Source organism: Gasterosteus aculeatus, chromosome 12, assembly GCF_964276395.1.
Source record: "Gasterosteus aculeatus chromosome 12, fGasAcu3.hap1.1, whole genome shotgun sequence".
Classification (NCBI taxonomy): Eukaryota; Metazoa; Chordata; class Actinopteri; order Perciformes; family Gasterosteidae; genus Gasterosteus; species Gasterosteus aculeatus.
This window is the reverse complement of record NC_135700.1, coordinates 986,217-999,238: the sequence shown is the minus strand read 5'-3', so window position 1 is coordinate 999,238 and position 13,022 is coordinate 986,217. Positions and strand designations below refer to the sequence as shown.

At 46.7% G+C, this 13,022-nt stretch overlaps 2 protein-coding genes across 3 annotated transcripts; one reads left to right on the top strand and one right to left on the bottom strand.

Annotated features, from left to right (window-relative positions):
* Positions 1-7,336: 7,336 nt before the first annotated feature.
* On the top strand, positions 7,337-13,022 carry ccnd1 (cyclin D1). 2 transcript variants are annotated; one of them, XR_013451557.1, is made up of 6 exons: positions 7,337-7,695; positions 8,963-9,178; positions 9,863-10,022; positions 10,425-10,573; positions 10,661-11,427; positions 11,488-13,022. XR_013451557.1 is itself a non-coding variant. In XM_040168053.2 (5 exons), exons 1-5 carry the CDS (start codon positions 7,498-7,500, stop codon positions 10,814-10,816), a joined length of 879 nt encoding a protein of 292 aa, XP_040023987.2. In that variant the 5' UTR covers positions 7,337-7,497; the 3' UTR covers positions 10,817-13,022. The 2 variants fall into 2 exon arrangements, 1 of the variants encoding a protein (XP_040023987.2); XM_040168053.2 differs by having other exon boundaries at positions 10,661-13,022.
* LOC144385324 (uncharacterized) lies at positions 7,358-11,685 on the bottom strand. Its single transcript, XM_078085398.1, has one exon. It carries the CDS (start codon positions 11,683-11,685, stop codon positions 11,287-11,289), a length of 399 nt encoding a protein of 132 aa, XP_077941524.1. The 3' UTR covers positions 7,358-11,286.

Below are 13,022 nucleotides of genomic sequence, written 5' to 3'. Positions count from 1 at the left end.
AAGTGCATTTTCTTCCCACCAAAACACTCCCACTGTCCCTCTGCCTACATTGCACATGAGGAAGAGCGCGGACAGGGTGTGCAAGATGTGAGGGATGTCGACTTGATGAGTGATGGATGGTTGACTCAACCAGTTATTATTATTTCTTCTAAAGACATGACTTACTCTGACAATGGCTCATTGCCACGTTGCTATTGTCTGTGCTCACAGTGCCCCAGCGGAGCGTGGCACCCAACCTCCGGCTGCCCCGGGTCTGCCAGCACTGCTGCCGTTGTTTGAGCTATTAGTGCCCTTGGCATCATTGGCCGCTCCATCCATCCATCCATCCATCCATCGTCAAACCGCGTATCCTGCACACAAGGTCGCGGGGGGGCTGGAGTCAATCCCAGCCAATTTTGGGTGATAGACTGGGTTCACCCAGCCAATCGCAGGGCTGCACAGAGACATACAAGCATTCACACTCACATCCACACACCAAAGGGCAACTCAGAGTCCCCAATCACCCTGATCCCCAGAGCATGTGTTTGGACTGTGGGAGGAAGCCGGAGAACCCGGTGAGAACCCACACAGACACGGGGAGAACATGCAGACTCCACACAGAAAGGCCACTGGGCGGAGTGGAACCCAGGACCTTCTTGCTGTGAGGCGACGGTGCTGACCACCACGCCACCGTGCCCATCGTCCGCCGCTCGGCGCATTATAAGATATTTCGGTTCCGTGATCTCTGTCGCTGTTGTCTTTGTTAATCCATTAATGACAATAGCCAGTCAGAGGAAATATCCTCATTTATTGTGGAATAAGGACATCACTGATTTAGTGATTAAATATCACTCCTATGTTGATAACTACTGTAGCTAAGAGAGGAGCCCCGTGGCATAGAAGTGTGTCTCTGGTTTTCTGTCAATATTAACACCAGCCTCTAAGGCATTTGTGAATAAGTGTGTGGTTAGATCTAAAGAAAAAGATCTAACACTAGATCTGCTTAAAGAAATGTGACTGAATTAGTTGAGATTTGCTTCTCGTTTGAACGCGCTCTTTACAGATGTTTGTTGCAGAGCATTTTTGGTACCGCTATAATCACTATACTTAACCTAAATTACCAGAATAAAAATCAAGGTAGAGAACAATAATCATAAGTCAACCTCTGTGGCAGTTTAAATAATTCTAAGGTTAATTAAATGTGTTGTAATGTAATGTTTAATTTGTAGAAAGAGAAATGTCTATGTGATGACTATTGACATAGCTAAAGTTGAATGGAGTGTGACAAACAGAACTTTTTCAAAGCCAGCCTGTAATATTTACCATACACACCTTCACCCCCGGGTTGCTGCTGCTGGGAGTCCTTATCGGCTCCAAATCTGATTAGATACAGTTTGAGAGAAACGGAAATATTACTTATTAAACAAACTTACCTGGGGCTTTTATGAACTAACAGCTTGATAAGGCAAACAGTCGGGCAGTGGAGCTGTTGCATGTGGTTCATAAAAGGTTGACATGAGTCCCTTCAAAGGTGTAGTGTGCACATTTAAACAAGCAAAACATCAGCATTGCCGACCATATTTTCCAGATTGTCTCGCTAAATCATGCCAGGCGGTTTGATGAGGATCTTCTCAAATGGTTTCAGGAATATTTTACATACCTTGATGGCATTGTGCAGAATATATGCAAATTTTAAGCAAATAAAATGGGCAGTCCAATGAGCAGTGATTTCCCAGGTGAAGAAACTCCCTGAGTCACCAGACTGGGCATGTTGGGAGCTGTTTTTGCCAGTACCAGAGAAGGTTTCTTGGAATGTGGGGCATGGCCTGAGCCTCGTCAGAGGAATCAGTGTTCCTGGTCCTGCTATGCAGCTTTTAGCTCCTTTTCAAAGGTTCGTAAATCCAAACAGGAGATGGATAGATGTGTGATGTGTGTTTAATACCATTTAGATAAGACAGTAGACAACAATCTATATATCTTTTTTTTCATCTGAATTGGTAAATTGTTCTTAATATTGCGCCACATCAAACACATTGTACGTTAAAGAAAACAAAGTAATAAAAGCCTTTCGGCCTCTCTTAAAATAAAAATAAAAATGTTGAGTCGTAGATTTTGCCATGTCATTTTGCACAGAGGATATTTATCCTACACAAAGTTGACCTCTGTAATGCCTTTTGATTATTTCCTCAAGACATTTCTCAACACACATTCAGCATATACTGTATAACAATAAGGTAATAGGTTTAACATTAATAGGTTTCTATGGGGGGGTTGTTGGCTGGATGTGAATTGTTTCAGGTGACTTAGATGGGTGCCTGTTGATTGTGCCGATACTCCAGTGTTGAACTGGACTTTCTCATGATAGCTAAAGGCTAGTTTATGCTTCTGCGTTTTCAGAGCGACGCAGACGCAAGACCCCCTTGCGTGTCCCTTGCGTGTCCCTTGCGTGCCTTTTCACACCTCCTTGTGTCCTTGCGTGTGTCGAGCCATTTTTCTAGACTCCCGCAGCGCACCAGGCTGCGATTGGTCCGCTAACTACGTCCTTCACGGAGTCTCACATTTCCGCTTTCACAGCCCGATACCGCCATTATTAAAACGAAGAATGTTTACGAGAGAACGGATCAGATTGAAGAACTTCGGTCGGAAGAAATGCGTAAATATGACTAAGTATTTAGTAAGTACATTACATTACATTACATGTCATTTAGCTGACGCTTTTATCCAAAGCGACGTACAATAAGTGCATTCAACCATAGGGTACAAACTCAGGAGAACAAGAAACAAGAAAGTGCAATTTCCTCAAATAAGCGAATAAGTAAATATAAGTACGTAAATATGACGCTTCTACAAGCCGCCAATGACGGCTTGTAGAAGCGGGTTGGATTGACGGAGGGAGATCGCCGCAAACGCCGGTTTGCCGGTCGAGAGGTGCACGAAGTTGTGGAGGAAGATACGGGACAAATCCGGCATTTAGAAAGAAAAGCCCTTTGTTTTGTGTCCATCGTCCTCCTTAAAGCCTCAAACCGCCTCATTAGACGTACGATCCGTAGCCGCACGCTCACCTCTCCACCAGCTGCTAGTGAAGACACCTACGCTGGCAACGCCTGTAATCACTTGTCCATGTTTGCTTAGCCACAGGAAGCCCATCGATGATGTTGATGATGTTATTGTTTGTGAGCCTCTGGCAATTGGTCACGTGATGGCGGCGTGACGAATAAGGGTCCCGATCAAGCAGCCAACGGGCGTATCCACGCCATTGCTTCCAAGAATATGCGTTTACGACTTTGTTTTCAAATGGAAAAGTACTAGTGTGCACAGTTGACTCTGCAGTGAGCAGAGCGACCAACTGCCCTGTTCGCATTCCAGTGAGCTCAATGCTAACAAGTTATTTTGCATTCAAATGCTTGTGTTGATCACAAGGGCATTTATATGTAATTTAGGTGACACGTTGGTCCAGAGCGACTTTCAATAAGTGCATGCAGTTTGATATGCGCATTGAGGCCCTAAATAGGCCGTGTCCTGTATCCTGCTGAGCCACGAGGCCAATGGCCGCTCGTGTTAACCATCAGGTTCTTTTTATTGAATCAACTGGGTGGATTGTGTGTGCCACGAGAGAAACACCTCGCTGAGGCTCATTGACCACGGCCAGCTGGGCAATGCAACGTGAAAGAGTTTGGGGCTACAAGTTGTCAGCAATGTGTTCCAGCGATATTAATAGAAATGAGGGATGGACGTGTCAGATGAAGAAGGAAACGAGGTTTTGAAGGTGTCAAAGCACACATTCAGACACTGTTCACTTTGTGTAGACTGCATGTCAAGGCTTAACATGTAGTTGGCACGATCTCATTGCAGAACACTTGTGTGTGTGATATGGGATGCATGCATTCCAGCAACCCTCCCGCTCCCAAACCCCACTGAGCCATTGTGCTGGGGTTTCCCTCTTATCCTTGCCCTTGGCCCTATAGCAGCCACCCATCCAGCCAGACCAGAGGTGCTTGTCGTGGTGCAGGACACACACACACACGCCCGGATTGACCCCCGCCGATCTGTGTTCGCGGATCACTTCACAGGACAATCTCCCTATCCATCTTTACAGGGTCATTGTGGACCTGCCCTCAGCAGAGAAAGGAGCTTCATTCACAAGGAAGACGCCTCTTTCTCTGCCTGCTCACTTTCACTCAGTCCTTCTGGGTGATGGCTGGAGGAAGGGAAGCCCTCACACACACACACACACACACACATGTGTGTGCGTGTTGTTGGAGGTCATATTTAGAATATGAAGAGGCGTCCGACTTCAAAGCTGGACATAGAATGAGGGTGAAGACAAATGTCACTACTTGACCAGGACTATTCTAGACTTCCTTTGTAGCAGAAGACAAGAATTTAAGTTTTGTTTTTATTCTCAAACTGAGCAACAGAATTGGGAATATAATAAATGACACAAAAGCACATGGCGGAGTCTGATCGCTTCCTTATCCAGCGGCACATTTGTGGAGGGATGTGTTTGTGTGAAAAACATCGTTGTGTTAAAGGTGCTAATGAAACAAGTGAAGTTGGGGAGTGGGGTTTACAAGTACCAGTGAGAGGGTGCGAGGAGGGGTAACACACACACACACACACACACTCCTAACCCTCTGATGAATTAAGGTGACATGGAATGAGCAAATCATTGAGAATGAGAACATTTGATGAAGACAACTGACGTTCCTTTTACAAACACGTGGTAACTTCCTCACTCGAGTCGAAGCAACAAGCAGAGCTACAAAGTGTAACTGGACACCACTGTCACACTTCTTGGTGTGCACGTGTGCATTTAACACTGAGCTGATTTATTTGGGACAATATGAAAACCAGCTTAGAGTTCAAATTGAATCTCACAGAGTCAATGAAATGTGCTGTGTATGTTGCTATTCAGACCGCTCGATGCGTCTCTTCAAACCCCTGCTGAGCGGCAGCCGACTTTTCAAATCAACCATTGAACGGCGTTTTGCAGCGAGCAGCCCCTTTCTGATCCAGGGGATGGGCCCTTCAGATGATTACATCGGATCATATGAGGCTATCCCAGCAGCCTGGTTCCGACCCCGTGCCTTCATAGCGATAGAGATTGTCATTGTCGCTAAATAGCATCACCAGCCATAGTTGTATTTATTTATCCGTTTCTTTTCCTGGGTCATGTATAGAATGTAGTCACATTTCTTCAACTACCTCGCTAAATTAGTGGAAACCCACACTACATCTAGGTATGTAGTGAAATAGGCTCAACAAGTGGTATGAGTTTGTGTTCCAGCTGCTGTCCCTTTAAACGCGTCCTACCAGTTACCATAAAGCTGCTAGAAGAGCCTCACTGCAAAAGTCACATGCTCCTGCTCCCTTTGTTTGCAGTGGAAAGCCTCTATCTATCTGTGCAGCAGAGGCACTGAGAAGAGACATGAAGAGGAACACAACTCAAGGATGTCATTCTGTTTGACTGACTGTTCACCTTGTCAGTTGAAAACAATGTTGAAGAAGTCAATAATATGGAAGTTTGATTCAAACATTTAGCTGGTTATAACTATATATATATATATAATAAACTATATATACCTTGTGCTTGAGTGACGGACACCTTTGTAAAGGGAATTAATGAGATAATCTAAAGGGCTTATAGTAGTGAAAGGCATCAATTGTTTATAATATTGTTTTGTTGTATTAAAGATTGTACCCTTTTATTCGTATTGATGCGAAGTCCTTTGTAAAGAAGTCACAAAACTAAACAAATGTTTTAGAATGTAAAGAGTGTTTGATCGTGTACATTTAAATGAACCATTTTCTAAATATAAGTTTGGAAAAGGCAGCATTTCGCTTACAGATGATAATGCATAGTGAAGACATGTTTTTGGATCCCTTATAATAACGATAAGAAGTTCTGCTGAGACTCCAGCCTCCGTCCACAGAGGTGCAGCCCTCTGCAGACATTACGGTAGTCCACCAATAGCCCAGAGAGGAATTCCAGGAATGTTAAAAACTCTGTTTCACGTTGAAACTACATTCAAATGTTCACATCTTCACACTAAATGCTGCTGTTTAACTTCAACAACTAAATGTGAGGATTGATGTACTTTGTATCAAGCTGTAAACGTGATTCAATATATGGCTCCTTCTGTCCTCGCTCAGAACAACAGAGCAGATATACGCTGATCAGTAGTTGGAGCCCTTTATTGATTACCGAAGACTTTTATTCACTTTTTAATAACTGCCCATTTCTGAACTTTTCCTCACGTGAAAAGTTAGGCCGACATCTGCCTAGTAACAGCAATTCCTCCCATTGGTGAAACTCCAGTCTCCTCCCGTTTGTGTGTGTGTGTGTGTGTGTGTGTGTGTGTGTGTGTGTGTGTGCGTGTGTGTGTGTGTGCGTGTGTGTGTGCGTGTGCGTTTGTGTGCGTTTGTGTGTGTGTGTGTGTGTTAGAAAGAGTCTTTAAAACTTTACTATTGGCACTTCAGCCTTACAAAGCAAACTAACCTGACTTCAACACAGTTTGTTACACTGCAGATTTACTTTTGCAATGGTCAGTACACACACACACACACACGCACACACACATACATACACACACACACACTTCTCAAGTCAATTCCTTATATTTTGTGTAGCCCAAAATGGCAAATTACAAATTTGCCCCAGAGGGCCCAGTTAGTATTTAATGAAATCACACATATGAGTTAAATACTAACTGGAGTTCTCATGTACAGATGTTGACTCACAAACCTGTTTTATATGGTCGTGTTGCTGTGGAACTAAATTGTGCAAATGTCGCTTACAGTTGATGTGATGAATTACTAACAGATGTTATCCAGCGTAATACGTTTACCTGCCCCCCCCTTCAGAGCCCCCCACCATGTGGCTTCAAAGTCGGGATGCACCGGTGGTTGAAGCAGCGCTCCTGTGTGAGTCGGACCGCACTATCGTGTCATGTGCTCACCTCATGCTCAGCGCGCGGAGCCGCGGTCGCCCCCTACCGACCCCCCCTCCCCCCCTCACAGCTCCTCTCCGCCGGCGACAGACGTCCCCCAGAGTCGGCCCCGGACCTCCCACCTCCTTCGATAAAACTGTGTGTGTGTGTGGGGGGGGGGGGGTCCCTGCCCTCTCTTTACTTTATATGTACAGAAATTAATAAATACATATACACATAAATATATATATATATGTGTGTATATAATATAATCTCTTCCTCGCGCACTCCATGACAGCCTGCGTGTTCCTTTGATACCCCCCCCCCCTCTCCTAACAACAGCTGACGTCATCCCCACCGCCCCCCCGCCCGTGATGTGCGTGCGTGCGACGCCAGGTTTTGTCTCGCGGAGGGACTCGCTGTGCGCCTCAGTGGGCTCGCGCACACCGGAGCAGCAGCAGAGCTCAGCGGCCGCAGCGCAGCGAGGAGACCGTGACCGTAGATCCGCGGACCGCCGCCGCTCCCTCCCGTAACACAGAGCCCGCGCAGAGGCGTCACCGTGCGACATTACCGGCACCAGTAGCCCGCCATGGAGGACCAGCTGCTGTGCTGCGAGGTGGACTCCATCAGGAGAGCCTACATGGACGTCAACCTGCTCAACGACCGAGTTCTCCACACCATGCTGAAGGCCGAGGAACACTACCTGCCGTCGCCAAACTACTTGAAGTGTGTCCAGAAAGAAATTGTGCCCAAAATGAGGAAAATAGTGGCTACCTGGATGTTAGAGGTTGGTTCTTATTTCACTTGAACTTTCGACTTTAGTGCCCGAGTGCGGCGGCGTCGCGTTAGTTTAAAGGTGGTCGCGGCTCTTCGGCCCAAAGCGTCTTAATTCAGCGCGCACGTTACATAAAGGAGCAGCGTGGATCCGGGAGTGCTGGGTGGTCCTTCGCCCACCACCGCACATATGGACCACGGGCTGCACACGCGTTAGAAGTTACACCTTTCTGTTCGTCGTTGTGTGTTAGGTTACGTTTTCCAGAAGATTCTGAAATGTAATTACACGTGGAAAATATTCCAAAATAACAGCAATGTACACGTATGCAGTCCGGCCCGTGCCAGCATTACGCGCCATCTTTGTTGTCGTATAAGAGAATGATTTTAATGTCATTAAAAATCTATAACGTCGGCAGCAATGACAGTAAGTCGGTTGGAAGGGCCGGAAACGCGCGCGTGTCGCCCTGCGGCCTCACGCGCTCTGCGGCGGCTCCTTCCACTGCGATCGATGGCAAAAGTTTGTTTCGCTTCTCCGAGTCGCTTCGGTCCGCGAAGGTCGCTCGGGGGGAAAAAAGCGTTTACTAAAGCTGCGAAAGTATTAAATGCATTTACACAGTCGGGTTTGATAGAGTGCATGTTTCTTAACATTAACATGAGCTATTGGATTGAAATGTGCGTAGCTTTATATTTTATATTAATTTCTGAAACTGCGCATCGGAGAGCCGACGCGATGTATCGCGTTTGGAATAAACCCAGTCTGACAAATGATTTTTTATTTAATCAATCCGTGGCACATTTCGACCTATTCCAGCGTCATCCGAACAGGCTTTAGCTGAGGATCATTTACATGATAATTATACGCACCCTGGTAATTTTTAACTATTTATAAATATTTTATGAAAAGATGACGAAGTTGAAATTGCAGAGTGAAACTTGCATAGACGCCACCTTGGTGTCTCCGTCAGAAGGGACTGCTGACTAATTCCGCACCGTGTTCAGTGCTGCGAGCCACTTGTAATTAATGCATTTGGATTTTAAATGTTTATGGCTACATGTGCATTGTGTTTGCATTACATCGCGTTTTAGAGCGATAGTTAAACACTGAATTTTAGTACATTAGATGCACAAAATGTTTAATTCCGTTTTTTATTAATTTGCAAATGATTAAACGTAAACAGCTGTACACAAAAGGAGACTTTAGTGGGGGAAAGGACGTCACACTGCATGTGAATGGGGGCATTTTCCTCCAGCAACCTTTAAGTGCTCTTCTCACCTCCTAGGTCTGCGAGGAACAAAAGTGCGAGGAGGAGGTTTTTCCGCTGGCTATGAACTATTTGGACAGATTTTTATCGGTGGAGGCCACCAGGAAAACACGACTACAGCTGCTGGGAGCCACATGCATGTTTCTGGCGTCCAAGATGAAGGAAACCGTGCCCCTAACGGCGGAGAAACTCTGCATCTACACGGACAACTCGGTCCAGCCCGGAGAGCTGCTGGTAATTGAGTTCTGCACACATGGATGTTGCATAACACATACAGTAGCCTACATGATCAGCTATCAGGAGACCACGAATAGGCCTGAAGTGTGCTTGCAGTTCTTCTGCTTTGTCGTGTCGCCATTTTCACAAAATATCCAAATTGTAGTGAAGAATCGGTGCTGAATCATGTGGGCGACATGAGAAAAGGTAGAAACATGGCATCGCTGCAGCAGTGTGCTGCCTGAGACTTTCCCATGGCGACTTGGAGGCCTCTCTGATTTCATGAATGGTCTCAGTGACTGCGGGAAAGCCCGATCACAGCGACACCTGGTGGCAGTGACCGGGAGGTGCAGGTCTGACTTTGCTGCGTCTCCACACAGTTGATGCTTATCATAGTTAAACGCAATTAAATCATATTTGCACTTACCGAAGGAAGCTGACATACGACAACGTATACATCTATAACTGCATTAATGCAGCTGTATTTATATTGTATCAATAAATTAGAAAAAATAAAATCGAGTAGATCCATTGATGCAATCTTTTGGGAAAATAAGAAAAGCCGTAAACATGAGCCCAGATGTGGACAGAAAAGGGCAAAGCTGTACTAGCTGGAGTTGTCGGATATTTTAGTAATGATTTATGACAGCAGACGTAAATAGACAGGAGGACTAACTGTCTCTGTCCCCTGTTCGCCTGCAGCAAATGGAGCTGCTGGTTCTCAACAAGCTGAAATGGGACCTGGCTTCAGTCACGCCTCACGACTTCATCGAGCACTTCCTGTCCAAGCTGAAGATCTACCCGTCCACCAAGCAGACCCTCAGGAAACACGCCCAGACCTTCGTGGCTCTTTGTGCTACAGGTAGAACAATGTGACTAAATGACACGTCATGTTACAGTAGATAAACTCAATGTTTATGCTAAGATAATTATGATAAATGCTCATCCTTTTAGATCTCTAACCATCTCCGCTTTAACGTGCCATTTTATTGTAGTATATTCTCCTCTGTACTGAGTATTTGTATTTCTTTGTACCTAGTTGTGCTGTTTTAGATCCAAACCCCTGTTCTGCTCTCTTCCACCTACTTGGTCATTATTAGTTAATAAATGCTGGAGGTTCCGAGGGGCAGATGTGAGCAGAGACATGTGTTGTTTTCCTGTCTGGTCCTGGGTCACCATATGTTGGACGTATGGCGTCTCTTCCAGCAGCGCCCACTCATATGGACCTTCTCTGTTGTAACACGGCGCCGTGCTCTTTCCGCAGACGTCAACTTCATCGCCAGTCCTCCCTCCATGGTGGCGGCGGGCAGCGTGGTGGCAGCGGTTCAGGGTCTCTACTTGAAGAGCCAGGACGCCTCCCTGTCCTCCCAGAACCTCACCAACTTCCTGTCGCAGGTCATCCGCAGCGACCCGGTACGCAAACCCGTCGGCGATGTAGAGAGAGCGTTGCTCTGGCTGCTGGCGGCGTGGTGTTCACTCACTGCCGATCTCTTCCCACAGGACTGCTTGCGCTCCTGTCAGGAGCAGATCGAGTCCCTGCTGGAGTCCAGCCTGAGACAGGCTCAGCAGCTCAGCAGCGCCGCCGAGAGCAAGCACGTGGACGAGGACGTGGACCTGTCCTGCACGCCCACAGATGTCCGAGACATCAACATCTGAAATGAGTGAGCGCCGCGCCGCGACCTGATGATCGAGGGAAAGGGGGGGGGAGGCGACAGAGGGGGGTGACGGGCGGGGAGGGGGGGGGTTCCTCATCCGAACCCAGCCTCCCCTCCTCCTCCTTCTGCCTGGGCGGCTGTCATGGCCGACGTGTCCCTCACCTGCCCGCTGTCCGCCGCAGTGGCCAAGACCAGACAGAGCGGCGATACCCCCCACCGCCCTGCAAAGCCCGCGTCACGTCTCCTGCCAGTGCCCCCCCCCCCCCCATCCTGGGAAAAGAAAAGAACACTACAGAAATGTACGAGAGGAAAGACGCCGGAAACCCGCGAGGGCGCGAGATGAAGCCACAAAAGACATTTTAGTAGATTGTTTCTGTCATTTCCTTGAATATTAAAGTAGGAATGTTTAAATGAGTGCAGACGCAAGTGGCCTACTAAGCCCCCCACGTGTGCTCGTGTTCCTTCAGCTCCTCAGACTCGTGTCACAGAGAAGAGGCTGCTTGTGGTTGTAATGTCTTTGACTCCCGTGTTTGTCTGCAGGTCAAACATCTTGTGTCCCTGCAGGTCAAACATCTCGTGTCCCTGCAGGTCAAACATCTCGTGTCCCTGCAGGTCAAACATCTCGTGTCCCTGTCCCTGCAGGTCAAACATCTCGTGTCCCTGTCCCTGCAGGTCAAACGTCTCGTGTCCCTGCAGGTCAAACATCTCGTGTCCCTGCAGGTCAAACGTCTCGTGTCCCTGCAGGTCAAACATCTCGTGTCCCTGCAGGTCAAACGTCTCGTGTCCCTGCAGGTCAAACGTCTCGTGTCCCTGCAGGTCAAACGTCTCGTGTCCCTGCAGGTCAAACGTCTCGTGTCCCTGCTCGCTCATGTTTAGTCACTTTATCATTCGTGAGTTCCACCTCTTTACGTGCAGTGTGAGATGCTGTTTTTTGACCCGGTGACTGTGGAGCGCTGAAGCCGAGGCTCGGACACGTGGTGTGATTTGATGAGATCAAATGGATGCAGAGCCCCCCCACAGTCTGCCATGTGTCTTTCTCCATGTAGTGAGATCTCAACCATTCCAACTTTGTTAAAAAAAAAGCACTTTTGGGTCAGCGCTGCTGGTCGTCTAAAAAAAAGAGAGAAAAAAGAGGGATTGAGTTTGTAAAACAAGATGTCATTTGAACGGGGGGGTGAGCAGGAGTCTGAGTCCTGAGTCCTCCAATGGGACAAAAGCACTGCTCATGGGTTCTGGGAAGGGGATGAAGCTAAAAAAAAAAAAGAAAAAAAAGTGCTGAGACTATGATTTTGCACAAACCTAAAAGACCTGGGCTGCATCTCCTGGGGACTCGCCTAAAATAAAGGTGTAAAGCGAAGCTGGCGAGGGTCCCGAGGGGTGGGTGGGTGTCAGAAGGGTGGAGGCTGGACAGGGAGGGGGTCTCCATGCTGCGGAGGGTTCCTACAGTGCGTTGGGCTGCGTGGAACCCTGTGAATGAGGTTTGTGATTGTACATTAAGGACAGAGAGGAGGAGAGAAACACTCCTTATATTCCGCTGCTATAGAAAATGAATCCCAGCTACGTGTTAAAAAAAAAAAGAAAAACTGACAAAAACGTAATGGATTAAAAATGATGCTTTTCTCCTGTTTGCTGCTACATTTTGGTGTTTTTTTATACATATAAATGTCAATATGCTGCCATTTTAGTTTTGAATTTTCTCATAGAAAATTGTTCTATTGACATCCTCATTTGATGTTTTTGTGTAGATTCTATGTGATCCGTTTTTATTTTGTATGTGTATAATTACATACAGAATTTGATTTTCCGATCTATTCCAAAAAATATGGAGAAAAATGTACAGAAATGCTTTGATCCACAATACCTCATGTGACAGTCCAGATCTATCTCTCGTCTCGGTCTCTTTGTTCAACCTGCTTGCAGAGGGGACGCCATGACAGAAACCTGGGTGTGTTTAACTCTTTTGAGTGCTAAGCTGTCTCGGTAAAGAGACTTTTATCCCCACTTTAGGCCCATGGGGGCCTCTGTTCCTTTCCCCTTTTGATATTTATGGAAGAAGAAATGGTTGAGTGAGTTGCGTTTGTACGTAGGGTGTCGTGCTTGGTAAGCCATAGACTTGTGTTGTTACCAACCATTCCACTCAGTGTCGACTTCATGCCAGTTCTCTGCAACTTCTGTCAACTACACAATAAAAACATGAACTAGATGGA

Coding starts and splice junctions, on each gene's coding strand:
- ccnd1 (XM_040168053.2), top strand. CDS start 7,498: ATGGAGGACCAGCTGCTGTGCTGCGAGGTGGACTCCATCAGGAGAGCC. Junction 7,696..8,962: donor TGGCTACCTGGATGTTAGAG/GTTGGTTCTTAT, acceptor CTCACCTCCTAG/GTCTGCGAGGAACAAAAGTG. Junction 9,179..9,862: donor TCCAGCCCGGAGAGCTGCTG/GTAATTGAGTTC, acceptor GTTCGCCTGCAG/CAAATGGAGCTGCTGGTTCT.
- LOC144385324 (XM_078085398.1), bottom strand. CDS start 11,685: ATGAGCGAGCAGGGACACGAGACGTTTGACCTGCAGGGACACGAGACG.